Source organism: Triticum dicoccoides, chromosome 3A, assembly GCF_002162155.2.
Source record: "Triticum dicoccoides isolate Atlit2015 ecotype Zavitan chromosome 3A, WEW_v2.0, whole genome shotgun sequence".
NCBI lineage: Eukaryota > Viridiplantae > Streptophyta > Magnoliopsida > Poales > Poaceae > Triticum > Triticum dicoccoides.
Genome location: NC_041384.1, coordinates 549076552 through 549095150, shown reverse-complemented (window position 1 = coordinate 549095150; position 18599 = coordinate 549076552). Strand labels below are relative to the sequence as shown.

The 18599-nt window shown below is 44.9% G+C and overlaps 1 protein-coding gene across 1 annotated transcript; it reads left to right on the top strand.

The window, feature by feature from the left end:
- The first annotated feature begins 14542 nt into the window (after nt 1–14542).
- Nucleotides 14543–17864, top strand: LOC119269097 (glutathione S-transferase 1-like). Its single transcript, XM_037550850.1, has 3 exons — nt 14543–14909; nt 16553–16601; nt 17215–17864. Exons 1-3 carry the CDS (start codon nt 14760–14762, stop codon nt 17652–17654), a joined length of 639 nt encoding a protein of 212 aa, XP_037406747.1. The 5' UTR covers nt 14543–14759; the 3' UTR covers nt 17655–17864.
- Nucleotides 17865–18599: the final 735 nt, after the last annotated feature.

Below are 18599 nucleotides of genomic sequence, written 5' to 3'. Positions count from 1 at the left end.
TAACCGCACCACACACACCCGCATCTAGTCACCGCCGCCAACTCCGGCCGCCGCGTTGCCACCTCTGGCCATGCCCCCGCGCGCCACCGCAGCCAGCCGCCTCCATCTCGACGTGCGGCGCTCCACCCCTGCCGTCCGGCGCGGCCCCTGCTACATCTGCAGCCTGGTCGCACGCGAGGCCTGGCCGCCGCCTGCGGTCCTCGTGGAGGAGCCCGCCTTCAAGGCCTATCTCCTCGCTCCGCACCGCTCTCCTTGTTCTGTAGCGCTGGCAACGACCCACCTCCCCTACCTCCTCTCGTCCGGGACGGGGACGCAGTCCCTGCTCACCCGGGATCTGGGACCCCATGGGCCTGCGTGCCTCGATCGTCACCAACGCCGGCTATACACCTTTGGGACTCAGCTTCATCACCAACACCGACTGGGTGCATGTTTCCATGGCTGAGACGTACTCCCCTCCGTCCATGGCGCTGCCTCCATCCGTCCTCGACGCGGTAGCTCCACTGCCCTCCAGGTTGCTTGTCAGTTGATCTACACACAGTGAATTGGCGATGCATATGTATGATACTTTGTGCGTGCTTGACGTTGATTCGTGTGGAATTTTGCTGAATTGGAGAGACGGAGATGCATATGTATGTGTTGTGCCTTGCGCGCCTGATGTATGTGTGTGGAAGTATGGTGAAATGGAGATGTATGTGGATGCGTGGCTGCTTTATCTGTTTGCAATTATTTTTCTTATAGAAAAATTCACTGTAGGTCACAAAATTTGAGCCGGCTGACACTTAAGTACCACTACTTCAAAATACCCGAAATACAGTCCATCTACTTGCGCAGGGGGTTTACTTTGGTCCGTATATATGATTGGAGCTACGTATTTGCTGACTTGGCCGAGTCAGCCGTTGCCAGCTGTGCTTTGACCGCCACTTGTGCAGCACCTGTCGGGGGGGGGGGCGTTAATACTAGATGGCTGCAGGGTTTTTTTGCAAATGCGCGCACCTGGTCGGACCACACCGGGTCGCTCCTGTCTCCTCCCTCCCGCAACCCGCCTGGTCACCCTGCCTTATCCTCTCGCTCTCCGCTTCCTCTCCTCCGAACCCTAGCCAACTCCTGTCCGCGCCGCCGCCGTCGCCTTCCGCCGCCGCAGCCATTGCCGACGCCCTCCTCCGCCTCCTCTGTCTCCTCCTTCATGCCGTCTTCCAGCTCCATGCGCTCAGTGCTGCGTGGCCGCTCTGTTGCTGTACCACTGATCGGGTGCCCGGATTGCGGTGAGCAGGTGAGGTTCTACCGGTCTAGCACCGATGAGCACGATGGATGGATCTTCTACAAGTGCGTGAACAACCATGTAAGTGCCAGTTCAGTAGATTCATGCCGTGTCAGCTCACTTTAGTAATGAAGCAGAGCAGCTGGTTAACTAATGCAGTAGTTTAGAGCAATGCAGTAGTTGAATCATTAAATCTGTAATTTTCTGGAGTTGGTTAACTAATTTTTCCACTGATTATTCAGGTCACTTGTGATTTCTGGCACTAGGAGCTCAAGTATGTGCAGCATCTGGTTGAAACAAGGCGTCTGGTTGGTGATGCTGCTGTAGATGCAATTGGTGCTGTTGAGGACAAGAGGGAAGAGCTTGAGAGGAAGAGGACTGAATCAATGGCAGGCAGAGGCATAGCTAGAAGGGTCATGGCTGGGAGAGGCAGGGCTGGAAGAGATAATTATGGCAGCTCCAGTGAGAATAAATATGCTACCAAGCAGCAAATTGCTATGCTTTTAGGGTTAGGCAGAGAGATTTTGATGCTGTTGAAGCTGATGATTGGTTTTGTTATAGTGCTTTGTGTGATGTGTTTCACCTTAATTATGAAGAAGTGAAGTGTTGTTAATTCAGTAGGTGCAGGTGTGTAAACTGAGCATACTAAAATGGTTGCTTTTGTTTGCTCAGTAATGCTTAGTTGTAATGGTTGTTGTAATGGATAATATGTCAGTAAAGTGAAGCCTGCTTGACCTAACTTGCTTTGAAATGCTAGACCTAATTGCTTTGAAAAAACTGACAGATGTATTTCATGTCAGAAGTGTAGTTAAACTAATTCTGACAGAATGTTTGCAGTTCACTGAATTTTTATAGTTAACTGAATTTAGTTTGCAAAGTTAACCTCATTGTACTTAACCTCATTGCTTTCAAATTAATTGTTGTACTGAACTAACTTTGCAAACTTTGCAAACTAATTGTTGTACTAAATGAAGTAAGTGAATCTCAGCACAACTGAGCTCAAAAGCAAGCATGTACTTGCACCTGCTGCAAACACCCACCCAGCAACTTGCACTCTACATGTAGCTTTGGTCCACCAGTCGACCACCACCACCACCACCACCAGACCCCCTTCTTCCTCATCTTTCATCTTCAATTTTGTGCACCACCATATCCCTTCTCTCCTCTATCCAATAGCACCAACAGATCCCCTTCTCATCTTCAGCTAGCAGCAACCATGGTGTCCTGGGATGATCTTCCCACTTCTTCTGAAGATGACTCAGTGACCAGCAAGGTTAGTGTGCTCCTCAATCTCACACAAATCCAGTCTAGGGTTTCTCAGCTAGGGTTTCTCTCTCAATTGATTCCAAATGTCTCTCTTTTGTTTAGCCACCTGCCACAATATCCTATGAGGAATGGAGTGGCTTGGCTATAGATCTGCCTAGCTTTAGATGTGGGCATGGATCTTTGTGTGAGAAGAATGTGGCATTCGAATCTATTGATACTGGCAGAAGGTTTCTAGCTTATGCACAAAAGGTTAGTAATTTTTTGCATTTGGCACTATTAAACATTTTTCTCTTTGTAGTATGTCTTAAGTTCCATCATCAGGCACAGTACTGAATACTGGCAGTTAACTGAATCTCTTTTTTGTATGTTCTAAATTGTTAGAAAGTACCCAAATGCAGATATGTTGAGTGGGTTGACCCTGAGTGGCCTGATGCTCTGAAGATGAGCCTAGCTACTATATGGACCATGTATGAAGAGGAGAAAAAACAGAGGCTCGGACAGAATGTTGTGAGTGCTGAAGAAAATTTGAAGGTTCTTGAAGAGAAGAAGAAGATGGAGAATGAGTTGAGGCATTTCAAGCTTGATTTTGCTAAGATGGTGGCTGAGAAGGAGCAGGCAATGAGCCAACTAGGCAGCACACAACTTACTCTGACTGATCTAAAGGAAGAACTTGAGAAGAAGAAGATTGTAGACAAGTCAGTAACCAACATTCATCAGGTATTCAGGGTTAAAGCAGAGAAAGAGAGGGACCAAGCAGTGCAAGAGAGGGATGACTTGAAGCATGAGAAAAGGAAGCTTGAGTACATGATTGGTGACCTATTCAAACAGACAGAGGCCACCAAGGAGAAAATAAGGAAGCTAAAGGGCATGCTGAATGAATTTGATTGAATCTGAGTCATTGTAAAAAAACACTTTGTATCTTTCCTCCTGGATTTGTGTCAACTAAATTGTGTTAAGATAAGATATTGAAGTTGAAGTGGGTTAAGATAAGAAACTGAAGTTGGTTCAGATAAGAAAATGAAGTTAACTGTCTCTGTCTTATATGACTGAATTTGCCTGAATTTATATGCCTGCAGTTGCTATTTTATATGACTGAATTTGTCTGAATTTATATGTCTGCAATAGCTGTTTTATATTACTGAATTTGTATGCCTGTACCAAATTTTTCTTAAAGAAAAAAATTACACAAAAAGAGTTTTGCCTAGGTCTCGAACCTAGGACCTGTGGTATTGAACATTGGTGGCAATGCCAGTGTGGTAAGTAGTAGTGCTTTGATCAAGGGCAGGTACTAACGTAGCTATTTAGCAGTTGCTAGTGGCCCAATGGCTCCCACCCACCCACCACTCCACTCTCCACTCTCCACTTAGTCCACCGTGTCGCCTCGGTTACCCCGCACCAAACCCCCACGCAAGAAAACCCTCGCCGCCGACCACCACACTGCCGTCGCGGACATGGAGAACTGCCCTGCCTAGAAGAGGGTCATCGATGACCTCGCAGGCGATGACAAGGCCATGCGCGTGGACCTGACGAAGATCGGGAAGTGGTTCCCCAGCTGTTCGACGCTGCGTCACCATGCGCGTGGCCTCTTGAAGGTCATGACCGACGACGAGCTGGACCGCGCCTGCCCCGACCATGACGGTATCCACTATGCACTCGTCCTCCGCTTCGCGATGCAGGAGACGCGCTCCGACGACCCGGGGCAATGAGCCCGGTGGTGGATGTACCGGTCCGCCACTGCGCCGCGGCAGCCGGATCCAGTGCGCGTCCGCCACAACGTCGACCTGGCCGTCCCCGCACCTGTCAACACTGCCTACTGGGACCACTACCAGCCCGACTACCTCGGGCGCGACGATGTCTCCGAGTACATCTCATCCGACTCAGAGTACGACTCCGGCTCCGACGACTACTCTGGTTACGCCGCCGACTCGTCCTGGTCGGCTGGCTGGGAGGAGCCGGAGGTGATTGTGCTCTCTGACGACGAGCCGGAGGTCGATGTGGCGGCGCCCATCGTCCCCGAGCCGGAGGTCCACATGGTGGCGCCGGTCGCCAGGGAGGGTGATAAGCACCACCCCATTGACATCGAGCTGCTTCCCAATGTTCCTGACATCGTCAAGCAGGAGGTGGAGGTGGTCTTGGCCCTGCAAGCACAGGACGTCGCAGCACAGCCAGAGAGGAAGAAGAAGAGGAAGGTGGCAGCTGACATGAAGGTTCACCGCTCGAAGCGCCTCCAAAAGTTGAAGAACTGAAGATGATGCAGTTGCAGTAGAAGGCATGAAGAAGATGCAGTTGCAGTAGTTAGGTATGCTGAAATATATAGATTTTTAGCATATAAGTTATAAAATATTAGTTTGTTAGGTGTGCTTGTATATTAAGCACATAAGTTATTTGTAATTTCTGTCTGTTGAACTCTGTTGAACTGGTTGTTGATGCTATATAAGTGTTGAACTGGATGTGATGCTATATATGTGCTGAACTGTGTTGATGCAAAATTGGCAGTAATCCCAAAGTGTTTTGTTGGTATGTAATGGTGTTGATGCAGTATTGTTGCTATATAAGGCAACAATCCAGAATTCTCTTGTTGCTATATAAGGCAATAATTCCAAAAGAAGTAGCTGCTAAGGTTTTGAATCTTAACTGAATTTTTGTCTGAATCTTTGTCTTAACTGAATTCTGTCTTAACTGAATTATGTCTTAACTGAATTATGTCTTAACTAAATACAGACAACTGTTAAGATTCAGTTAACTATAATCAAATCAGTTAGCTTTTCAAACTAAATTCAGACAACTGTAAAAAATATGTTAGCTTTTCAAACTAAATTTAGATATCTTTGCAAACTACATTCGGTCAACTGTAAAAATTCAGATAACTTTGAATTCAGTGAACTGTAAAAATTCAGTTAAGTAGGTTGGAGGGGAGTGGAAATATAATAAGTAGATTGTCAAGTAACACTTGAGCAAAGCACCGTTCCTATCACACTGGCATTGCACCCTGTTTAGCACACCACAGGTCCTAGGTTCGACACCCAGGCCAACCTTTTTTGTATTAATTTTTAAATTTTATGAAGTTAATTATCTATACTCCAACAGTGAATAAATCAATGAACTCCAACTGAATAATAAAGCCACTGAACTCCAACAGTTTTCATTTGGGATTTCTTTTCATTTTGAACTCCAACAGTTTTCATTTTGAATGGCAGTATGAAGCCACTGAATCTTCACATTTCCAACAGTTCAAAGAGTCTCATTGTAGTTTTTGCCAAAATATTACAAGTGCAAAAGCACTGAATCATCCCAACTCCAATAGTTTCAAAGAGTCTCATTTAAGTTTTTTGCCAAAAAATTACAAGTGCAAAAACACTGAATCATCTAAACTCATCAGACATGTTCACTCTCTTCGACTTCTTGGGCACATGTCCACTTGGTCCTGCCTGCTTCCTCTGCTCAACTCTTAATCTCTTGGCCTCTTGTTGTATCTTCTTTGCTTCTTGATCTTCTTTTCTCTTCAGTGCTGCCATAGCTCTCTTTGCTTCTTGATCTTCTTTTCTCTTCAGTGCTGCCTCTGCTTTAGCTGCCATTGCTTCAAGGGCTCTGGCCTCCTTCTCTTCTTGCAATGCAGCTTTTCTTGCTGCTGCAGCTTCCTTCCTTGCTGCAGATTCCAATGCTTTCTTCTCTTGTGCTGCTCTTCTTCTTTGTGAAGACTCTGCTTTCCTCCTTGCAATTTCTTGCCTTTTTGCTTCTGCCTCCTCTGCTTTCTTCTCTGCCATCTCATTCATGGCCTCAAGTGCTGCATCTCTCCTGGCTGCCATCTGTCTTTCTTTGTCTCTCTTCATCTTCATCAACTTCATGGTCAGGTTGCCTTCATTTGTAGTTGTTGTTGTCTGTGCTGCAGTGTGAGAACTGGCTGCATTTGAGATGAATGAGGAATCTGGCAAAATGATTTCAGGTTCTTCTCTAGGAACAGGTCTGGATTGTTGCATCCTATAAAGCATTGTAAATCCAAAGTCCTGCACCTGTACAAAACAAACATCACATGAAAACATCAGTACAACAAAAATGACTGGACAAAAGAGGTCAAAATTAAGGGACAAAAGTGGAGAATTTGCCTGAAAAACAACTGGTGCATCTGCTCCATCATCTTGTGTGACAATGACCTCATCATCTTGTGTGAAAATGACCTCCTCATGTGTATCATGGCCATCAACATGGGCCTCCTCATGTGTAACTTGGCCATCAACATGGATCTCCTCCTGTGTAAGTTGACCATCCTCTTGTGTGACCTGAACCTCCTCCTGTGTACCTTGGCCATCATCTTGTTGTGCCAAAACAATTTCATCATCTGACACATCATCAAGAATGGCCCTTGGACCCCTTCTTGTTGTTCTCTCTTCTAGATTTGGCAAAATGCCAGCCTTTTTGAGATTACATCCTTTGATGTTGTGGCCTGTTTCATGGCAGTATGAACATGTTATTGTGATTTCATGTCTGCTCATCACCTTGGTTCCATCTTTCTTTGCAATCTCATAAGGCTGCTTCTCCTACTTTTGTTTGAAGGCCTACCTACTTTTTTTTCAAAGACAGGTGGCTTGATTTCACAGTCATTCATCTTCTGCCACTCACTCCTATTCTGCAAGGCTTGATAATGAGTTTGTATGCTAGCTTGAATGCTTCTATATTGTAACAGGAGTGCACCAAACTCTCAGGATCAATCCTCTCATGTCTGCAGCATGCAATTGTATGGTGACATGGAATTCCACTAAGATCCCACCTTTTGCATGTACAGCTTTCTTCCTTCAGGTCAATAATGTATGTCTTGTTCCTGTTGTCAACCTGAAAGATGCCATCACCAGCCCCTGAAACCATGCATGTAGCTGACAGCTCTATATTCTTCTCAATTTTTTTCCTAATTTTTGGGCATATTGAGCCAGGCCAGGTCTCTGCCTCTTTTGTAGAACCTGACCATGAGTTGTGTTTTGATCTTGTCAATCATTGATCTGAGATGCATCTCCCTAGCCTCAAGAATATATTTGTTGAAAACCTCACAGTTGTTGTTCAGAAGGATATCACACTTGACCAATTCTCTTTGGAAGCCCCTAACCCAAGTGTTGGGTGGTAGCTGCTCAAGCCACTTGTATGCTTCTAGGCTTATCACCTTCATTTCCTCCATGCCTGCAGCCCACAGTTCTGGTGTTGTGCTCCTTGCACACTTCCATAGCTGGTTTTTAAGAACATCTCCTTTGTGTGTTTGTTGAAAATTCTGCCATATATGCCTAACACAGTGTCTATGCTATGCATCAGGAAAGTGCTGACTCACTCCCTTGATCAGGCCCTTTTGCTTGCCTGACATTATAGTCCATGGGTCTGTGTTTACAATTCCCAAGTCACTCTTCAGATTTGACAGAAACCATTTCCATGTGTCAGTGTTCTCTACCTCAACAACTGCAAAAGCTAGAGGGTAAATGCAGTCATTAGGATCCATGCCAACAACACACATCATAACACCTCCATACTTGTCTTCAGGTGGCATCCATCCAAACAAATGACAGGCCTACAAGATTGCATGAAACCCCTTTTGCAGGCATCCAGAGAGAAATAACAACTTGCAAATATGCCATTACTGACACCCACATAGAAAGAACTCCCTGGGTTTGATCTTCTGAATTCTTGTGCATAATCCCACATGTTGTTGTACTGCCCCAACTCATCTCCTTCAATAACTTTCTTCACTAACCTCTTAGCCCTTCTAAGCTTGCTTCTTGTTGCTGTCATGTTCCAATCTTTCTGAACCACCCTTGCAAAAAATTTCATGTTCATGTTTTTATCTGCTCTGAAAGAATCAAGATATTTTCCAGCCATAAAAGGAGCAGTGAATGACTTAACACACCATTTCTTTATGCATGTATGCTTCGGTTGTATTTCTTGATCATGAAGCAGTTGATTCTCCCATCAAATGATGCAGACAAGGTCCAGGGGCACCCATCTTCACAAATGGCATTCAGTCTTTTCCTATCATTTCTAGGGCACCTAATGTCAACTCTCTCCTGACAGCTGTACTCTTTGATAGCTTTCCTAAGGAACTCAACAGATCCAAAGGTCTGGCCAACTTGAAACTGTGGTTTAGTCAGGTCTTCCTCTCTAAAACTTTTGAAATTCAGCTTCACCTTATCTTCATCAGAGGATGGCAGACAAATATCCACAACTTCAGTAGGATCATCAACTTCTTCTTGGACTGCTGGTCCTTTGCCCTTCTCACAATCAACATGTTTGTCAAACAAGTCATCATCATCCTGCAGATTAATGTCTGAATCAACAATTTGTGGAATATAATCTTCATCTGAATCCTGCACTACTGTGTCTGCTGCATCCATGTTCAAAAACCTACATGATTTCCTTGCCCTAAACCCAAACTGAGATGAAAGGTAAGTAGTTCCAGGCTGGGGTGGACTTGGTATGAAATCATCTTCTTCTGACTCTGCTCCACTTTCTGACTCTGCTTCATCTTGCTCATGCTCTTGATCAGAATCATGCTCTTGATCATGCTGAGCCATCTCATGTTCCACTAGAGTGAGCTGATCCTGCTCCTCTTGCAACTGTTGTGTCTGCTCTGCTTGCTGCTGGTGGGCATTCTCCTTCTTTGGCCTAATGCCACTGAACCTGACAATTGGTGGATCCTCATCATCAGAGTGGACTTGAACAACAGAAATATATGATCTCATGCTCTCATCATGATCAAGAAATATCTGTTGGAAGTGGTTGCCATTTAGAACACAATCCTTCATGTTTTCTGTCATAGTGTTGTCCCCTATCTTGATCTCTCTTAATCCATTCTTATACACTGTCAATCCAGGAACACACCAATAAGCCCTGATCCTGCCCTCAAACTCATATCCAATTTCCTCCACTAGACTGGCAACAACATTAGGTGTCCAATTATCTATGTCACAGTAATCATACCAAATGAAGTGACCTTTGTGATAACCCCTATGCTTGCCAGCACACAGAATGTAGCCACCATGTATGACCTCAACAGAGAAGTGGTTGCTTAAGTGACCTGCAAAACAATCAAGTTGAAAAAGTTCAGACATTTCAGACTACAGAGAGATTCAGACATTTTAGACTACAGTTCAAAGATTCAGACTTTTTTACTTTTTCAGAAAGAAAAACAGAGATTCATGGCTCCAATTAACAAATGTATGATCTTAAAGGTCGAAAAGCAACCATCTTTGGTCAATCTGACACAATGTAATTGCAAATTACAAAAAAATTTGGTCCAATTAACACTCTGACACTAAGAGCAAACTTTACTGCTTAAACCCTAGACCCCTGGACCGATGAAAAATTGGGGGGAGAAAGAACCATAACCACTCCAGATCTCTACAAACATGGCCAAACCCTAGCTCCTCCTGCAAACCCCCCATGAAGCAGCCCTATTTTTGGCCTGTCAGAAAGATCTTCACAAACTGTTAAAACCCTACCACCCCACACCCAATCCGTCAGAGAGTAGAATGAACGGCCAAACCCTAGCTCCTACGCGCAATTGATGCGGTCAAGAACTCTTTACGGGAGCTAAATTGCACAGATCGAGCAAAGGAGCTGCTGGCGACGGTGACGTACCGTACAGGGGCGGTGAGGCATCATCACGGCGACGTGAAGGAGCAAGAGGCACGTCGCGCAGGCCCCTCCCGAACGGCGCGGACGGCGGCGGCTCAGTGTCCAACGACGTGCTCATGGAGCCGTCCTCGACGCCAACGACGTCCGACCTCAGCAGCGACGATGAGCAGAGAGGGTGCGGGAGCAGAGAGGTTGCGGGAGGGAGGAGAAAGGAGCGACACGGTGCGGTCCGACCAGGTGCGGGCCGTTTAATGACCAGGTGGGGTGCGGTCCGACCAGGTGCGCGCATTTGCAAAAAAACCCTCCAGCCTTCTAGTATTAACACCCCCCCACGACAGGTGCTGCACAAGTGGCAGTTAAAGCACAGCTGGCAACGGCTGACTCGGCCAAGTCAGCAAATACGTAGCTCCAATCGTATATACGGACCAAAGTGAACCCCCTGCGCAAGTAGATGGACTGTATTTCGGGTATTTTGAAGTAGTGGTACTTAAGTGTCAGCCAGCTCAAGTTTTGTGACCTATGGTGATTTTTTCTCTTTTTCTTATTAGCAGATGAACTCAGTGGAATCAACCCATCTGCTGTGTTTGTCAGGTATTAGTAAAATTTCAATGAAAACTGGAGTGGCAAAAGCAAAACAAAAAACCTAGGGCAATATTGTCTTTGCCCTGCTTCGTTTGGTCAAAACATGCCTTGACCTGACAGAATGGTATTTGTAATACATTGTCAAAAACAAGAAGTGGCAAAAATGAGATGTTGAATTTTAGAGTGGCATAAGCAAAATTGGCAAAAATTAGAGTGGCAAAAAACAGAGTTTTTCCGTAATAAATAGGCTAAAAACTGTTCGGCTTGAGTTTTTGCCTTGTACTGATATGTTGGCAGATCAACTGACTAAACCTCTTAGTTAGAAATTGTTTTGCAAACATGTCAGGAACATGGGCCTTAGGATTTTTGACTGAATGTTTTTCAGATAGGGAGATGTAGGAATTTTTGGTGTCTTCCAAAACATTATATACTACATTTATTTGGTTGATGAATGAAATCATAAGAAATTGATGTATGAATGATTGGTACAAATATTTGCAATTGAACTTGAGGGAATATACTCAAGGAGCTGGGTACAAACTATACTGGAATATAGTGTGTATATGTACACTGTAATTATTTGTCTGGGCACAATATAGGTTTGGAATTGACTAGGCTATTTACCGTTTTTTTTTGCGAGTAAGTTATTTACAGGTTCAGCTCTATGTAGATTGATAAGTCTACACGTCTAAATAGGACCATACTATTTAAATGTGGCATATATCTCACATATATGTGCTTAGGGATAAAAGGAATTTGACTTGGAAAATAATCAGTTATGATCGTGGTTGGTTAATTCGATTAAGATTCTAATTGAATTCTATCTGGATACAGATTTGAACATTCAGGAATATGAGTATAAATATGTCCTTACCCTCTAGCTTCATATACAGCATTGTGAGCTGCACCATGAACTTGATGGAGGAATTAGAGGGTAGACAAATATACTCGTGCTATATTATTTTCACAACATCTAGCTGATCTGTTTGTGCTACGTTTTCGTCACTTTTTTTCAGTTACATATAATTGGTATGTGCTTTTTGGTGACATGCTCTGTTAAAGGCATCTTCGTGGTCCACTTTGCCCCTTTTTCTAGGCGCTGATAGAAATAAGAAGAATCAATCATAGTACTTGGGTTAGCGCCTACCGCCTATGATGCGGAACACATAGCAGCTCTGCTCATGAAAAAGATTATTAACGAAGTTCGCCTCCAGTTACGAGAGAACCAAAACTTGTCTTTTTTTAGGGGAAAGCGTTGCCAATTTATTCAGAGAGAACCAAGACTTGTCGCGGTGCGCTAGACGTGCTACTACTCCACACGTCAACATGTGATTGTGATTTCTTCTTTACTTTCTGCAAGTGTGTTTTTGGAAGAGTTTTTTGCTTCATTGTCAACTGCACTACGTGTGTGTCCTTGTATATTTTGGTGGATATTTGACTCTGAGCTAGCTTCTATTGTCCGGTTGCTCAGTCACAATCAGCAATCGTTGACAAGTAGAGCAAACGCTGGTCACTGCTGACACTCACAATTCGTTGCATCACTGCTGAGTTATCCAGGATTTTCTACGCAGTTCGTTCCCATCACGACTTCCAACATTGTTTGCACCGACCTTAATTAATGCAGAGTGCACACAGTACTCTTCTAAATCAATCTCCTCTTTTGCAAGGAAACTACTCTCTCCATTCGAAATTACTTGTCACAGAAATGAATTTATCTAGACGTATTTTAGTTCTATATACATCCATATTCGAGACAAGTAATTTCGAACGGAGGGAGTACGTCCGATGCCGGGCGCAAGATTCGGATATTCTGAAGGATGTAAGAGCGTCTACAGCCGGACTACTCAAATCATCCCTTATACGTCTGCGGGTGTGTCTGGTTATTGACCGAACAAAAAAAATATGACTCAACCACATCTCTCGTATTATTTTTATATATGCTCGAGCTGTCCGCGAACCATCATATCCATCTCAAATATGAGGAGGATATGAGGGCCTGCGGACGCGCACGAGCGCGCCCGGGCATTTCGCCACATAGGACGTGGTCCCATCTTGGACCACCTTTTCTCTTTATTTATTTATTTATTTATTTATTTATTTATTTCTCTTTCTTCATCTCCACCAATCACGTACAAGTGACCGGGTATATGAGAAGAAAAATAAGAAGTGTGGCTGCGCAGAAGGATAAATAGGGGTTTAAAACAGACACGTTCGGTCACTGAACCAGGCGCGTCCGCGGGCGTTTAAGGGGTCATATTTGCTATATCCGACTGTAAATCTAAGGGCATATCTCTAGTAGATCATGTAAACCGCGGTACCGTAAATTTTGTTTACGAATTACTGTAAAATGATTTTGCGGTACTGCGGACCGCACGACTGCAGAATTTAGACATACTAGACAAACATAGTTTTCGTCACCATACTTCGTAGGAATTTGAACACACTAAATTTAAACCTAATCTAAACTACTCATCCTTCTTTACATGAAGAAGATATTCCATTGCGGAGCCGGAGAGGACAAATGCGAGGCCGTACTCCTTCTTGGCCTCCTTGGCGGCCTCGAGCCACGTGGCGACGCCTTCTTCTCCAGCGACGACCCACTCCTTCGCCTTGGTGAAATTGCGCTCCGCCTCGTGGAGGCGCCTTCTTCTCCGGCGGTGATCGGCTCCTTTGCCTAAGCAAACTCGCGCTCCGCCTCGCGGAGGTGCTTGGTGATCGAACAAATGATGTCGTGGAGGCGTCCGAAATCTCTCCACTCCTCCGCCCGTCGCTGCGGGAGAGGCCGCCACGCTCTCTCGCCTGCACGTGGCGCCATTCCTCCACAGGGGTTCCGGCCTCGTCGTCATGGTGGGCTCACTTGTGCGGTAGCGAGCCGCCACACCCCCCTCGGCCACCACGCGCGCGACGGCGAGGTGGTTGAAGAGTGGCTGTGCGCGGGGAAAACGCGCGCGCGAGAGAGAAAGAGGTTTGGCACCGGAGACAGAGAAAATGCGACGGAGGTGAGTTCGGGATTTACAGGATAGGAACCCTAAATCGGCTAGATCTGGTAAATATAGCGGAGATGCCATGGTTTTACGAGCCGAGCCTTTTCATGTAAAAGGGCCGACGAGTTTATATGAGATCCGCTAGACATGCTCTAAACCACCACATTGTTCAAGCCTTAGGTAAGGCTTGGGCATTAGTTTTGCGGCTAATCCGAATGACTTCGTTCAGTGAAGGAAGACGTTTTTGTCACTATGAAGTGTTTGTGATAACTTCGTCCATCTCAAAATTGATTGTCGGTTCAGTATCTCATTGAAGCTTAGGGGGTAGGGTGTGCGTCTAGAGTGTTCGTGCGTGTGTACATAGTGATATATGTATATATAAGCATCTTCGATTGTTCTGTGTTTAAAAATAAAAAAAAGAATGTGCATCTAGTATATAGAAAATAAAAAAGAAACAAGCGTCCCATAGAGTAAAAGGAAGTAAACCAAGCGGAGATTGTTGGAAACAAACTTAATTTCCGGCCCCTCAGCAGCGTACGGCTGACGAAGCTTCATCGGAAGAAGCTAAAAAATTAATCAATCAATAAAAACTAAAAGTGCTGGAGAAAGGAGATGCGCGGATCTCAAGGCGCCGCTGGCGCACTACCGAGCGTCATCACTTGCGTCGGTCGGTCGCTGAAAAGTGAAAACCAATTATCCGAAAAGAATATCAATCACAAAAACTGAATAGAGCGGGGGGTAGTACTAGAAAAAACTCGTGCAAAAATAAGGACGACTAAAATGGCTGAAGAAACGGAAGCTCCTAGAGACGCGGGGGCCATTGACGAGCCGCACCTTCCACCTCACCTCACCTACCCGCTCCCTCTCCCTCTCCCACTCCACGGCCGCACCGCACCTGCTCCGTTGGAAGGGAGCAAACCCTCCGTCGCCTATTTAGCCGAGACCCCGAGCATGGTCTTCTCCATCCCACATCCCATCCCATCCGCAGCGGCTTTATTACCTACCGAGAAGAAGAGAGAAAAAAAGGTTCGAGTGCGTTCGAGAGTGAGGAGTGAGAAGAGATGGCTCCGGTGAAGCTGTACGGCGCGACCCTGTCGTGGAACGTCACCAGGTGCGTGGCGGCGCTGGAGGAAGCCGGCGTCGAGTACGAGCTCGTCCCCATCAACTTCGGCACCGGCGAGCACAAGGGCCCCGACCACCTCGCCAGGAACGTACGTACTCATGCCCTAACCGCCGCCCTCCCCTGGAATTTCCCATCCGTGACTGTCGATGGTTCGGCCTTGTGCCGTTTGCTTGCCTCTAATTTCACGAGGATGGTGTCGATTCGTTCGGTCCTCGTGCTGCGATCGGCGGAACAAAAGTCAGTCAACTCCCGGCGAGGGGTCGCTTCCATGCCTCTTATCGCTGTTTATTTTAGCGGGGGCCGGAGAGATGTCGCTGTCGCTCTCGTATAATCTAGTATATCACGATTCGAATTTCAGAAGAAAAAAAGTATCACGATTCGAGACTGGGGTTCGATATTTACAGATCATTCTAGTAGTACAGGGATAAGTATATTTTTCATCCTTAAACTCTTCTGAGAGTTTAGAAATCATCTCTTAACTTAAAACTGAATAGTTTTCGTCCCTCAACTATCAAAACCGGATAGTTTTAGTCCATCACGCCGCTTCGGGCAGTTTCTGTCTGCATGAACAGTAAATTAAAAAAAAATTAAAAAAATCTGAAAATTTGTGGGATCAAAGATACTCGGGTGCGCAAGGTGTGTGAAATTTTTTGTGCTATTTAGAAATTCTAGGAGCTCGTGACAAAGGAAAAACCATAAATATGTACGTCGGTGAACAGTAAATTCATTAAAAAAATAGAAAACAAATTCAAAAAAATATGAAAAATGTTGACATACAAGATGCTCGGGTGCTCAATGTGCCTGCAAAATTTCATGGTGTTTGGACATTGTGGGAGCTTGTGGCAAAAAAAAAATTGGTTGGGGAAGAAACTCTGAAAAAGTGCATTATTTTGTTTTTTTTTGGCTAGAGCTCGTCCTATGTTATTTGAGCGCGAAAATATGCACGCACCTTGTTTTTTTTTAATTTACTGTTCACTGACGTACATATTTACAATTTTTTCTTTGTCACAAGCACCTGAAATGTCCAAACAATATGAAAATTTATACCCACCTTGCGCACCCGAGGAACTTTGATCCCGCAAATTTTCAGATTTTTTTGCTATTTTTTTTGAATTTACTGTTTGTTGATTTACTGTTCATGACAGACGAAAACCGCCCGAAGCGGCATGAGGGACGAAAATTATCCGGTTTTGATAGTTGAAGGACAAAAACTATCTGGTTTTGAGTTGAGGGATGATTTCTAAACTCTTGGAAGAGTTCGAGGACGAAAAATATACTTATCCCAGTAGTATATGGTATGAGTTTTTCCGCAGCTCGTCTCAGATCGGCGAGCCATTTGGGCGTGGCCGGTTTGTAAGAAGCATATTCTCTTCCAGTATGAGGCTTTCCCTGTGTTGCTCATGGAACAGACGATCCTTGGTTCAGCAAACTATCTTACAACATTAACCCAGGAGTCCCAAGCAACCTGCAAATGCTCAGAACGTCTACAGCAAAACGTAAAGCAGAGCAAAATGTAGCCTGCATTCAGTACCACCCATTACGTCCTGTCGCATTTTTTTTGTTCCATGGCCACTACAGCAGCATCTCATGGAGACACTACAAAAAAACATGCATAAGTCATATTTTGTTTGACCACCTAATCTTAGTGTGATAGTAATTGTGGCATGTGGCTTCTGTTTTTAGAGATTTGACACAGGATAGAACTCATTCTCTTCATGTTGTTCTCTGCAGCCCTTTGGCCAGGTGCCAGCTTTGCAGGATGGTGACTTGTACGTCTTCGGTATGATGCTACCTCTTGAGATGTTCTCTCTTTTCTACCCCTCATAAACAGAACTATAAAGGGTCATGATGCTTTTACATTACTGTTGTTGTGGTTGTTTGTTTTGCTGTTAATGTTGTTTCCTTGTAGTATAACAAAGCTAGCATTTCCACTTGGGCTTAAATGGTACCTGAGCCTTTACTAGAAACAAAGGAATTGTTTCATTTGGATTAATGATAAACCTTTGAACGTGTTCTTCACACATCAGTATGTGATGACATGAGTAAAAAACAATGTTAATTGTTAGCTGTCGCCTGGCATTATATTAGGAGTTATACCGTTTGGAGTTTTAATCCACTATCCTCGTATGCTTGAAGCTTGAGTTTTGAATGATGAGGTAATAATTAGTTAACAACCACAAGCTTGGTCGGAAGACAAAAACATGAGTTATGGTAAGGTTTCCCAAACAATCATATAGTCTATGCTTATGAGTTCTAATTTGATATCTTATCAAGTTTAGAAATGATCATTTTACTAGTTTTAGACCGATTTATTGAAATGGAATAAAACAGTACCATACTCCCTTTAGAATCCTCATAACTCTGGTTCTATTTTGTTTTTCTCTTCGTACTAGAATCACGTGCTATTTGCAAGTATGCGTGCCGCAAGAGCAAGCCAGAGCTGTTGAAGGAGGGCGACATCAAGGAGTCAGCTATGGTGGATGTGTGGCTCGAGGTGGAGGCCCATCAGTACACCGCCGCGCTGAGCCCCATTCTCTTCGAGTGCCTTATCCATCCTATGCTTGGGGGAGCCACTGACCAGACGGTCATCGATGCTAACCTTGTTAAGATCAAGAACGTGCTGGCGGTGTACGAGGCGCACCTGAGCAAGTCCAAGTACCTGGCTGGAGACTTCCTCAGTCTTGCGGACCTTAACCATGTGTCTGTCACCCTGTGCTTGGCGGCTACACCCTACGCGTCTCTGTTCGACGCGTACCCGCATGTGAAGGCCTGGTGGACTGACCTGCTGGCGAGGCCGTCCGTCCAGAAGGTCGCTGCGCTGATGAAGCCATGATCTTAGTTTCTGGCGCTCGTTCGTCGCGAAATAAGCCGAGGTGTGTTTCCCCCGATGTGTGCCTGTCCGAGTGTGTGTTCTTGTGATGTCTCCTCGTGTTGAATGTTCAGGCTTGTGCTTGCGATCCTGTCTAGATCTTGTACTGAAATGAGCATTCCTATGCTCTGGTTTAATAATAAATTGTGCCCAGAGATTATCTCAGCTTCAATATTTTCTCATCTGTTGCTTCGATGATCTGTCCATTAGCAATTTAGCTGCCTATGTATCCTTTTTGGATGTGAGTAGGGAGTCTGTTTCGGAAGACGCGGTGAAAATCTGAAGCAGATCCATAAGATTGGGAACCTGTTTATGCCATTTGATCCTCCCAAGTTGAATAGTTTAAACGGCCAAAGAACCATATGATTCTTCTACTATATTGGATAGTTTCAACGGCCAAAGAGCACACCTAGCATGTGTAGTGATATTTGTCCAATGCTTCTTCACCATGGTGTCATTGTTCAGAGGATGTTTGCACTCCTGTCCCACAAGCCTGGCAACACTAGAGCTGAATCACGTCTGTAAAGATGATAAACAGGTTTCCCTGGTGCAGTTTGCCACGCCGAAGAGGGCCTCTGCCATGCACAGGTGCTTAGATGAGGCGCTAAATGAGGGTGTCCCGGACTAGGGGTCCTAACCTATGCGGCATGTTATCTATGGGCCGAGCTAATAGCCCACTAGCCGTCGTTTGGAGGATAGCCGAAGCTGTGAACCTCGTAAGCAAGATGGAAACCACTGGAGACTTCGTATACTTGAAGGACAATTCTAATAGTTGGCATGTTTATTCCTAGTTGCCAACCGTCCATATGTGTAGACCTAGGCACCCCGGTGCATATATAAGCTGAGGTGTTTAGTTCATAAAGCACAATTACAAGCCTTAGGGTTTGGAACACAATTATATGATTTTGA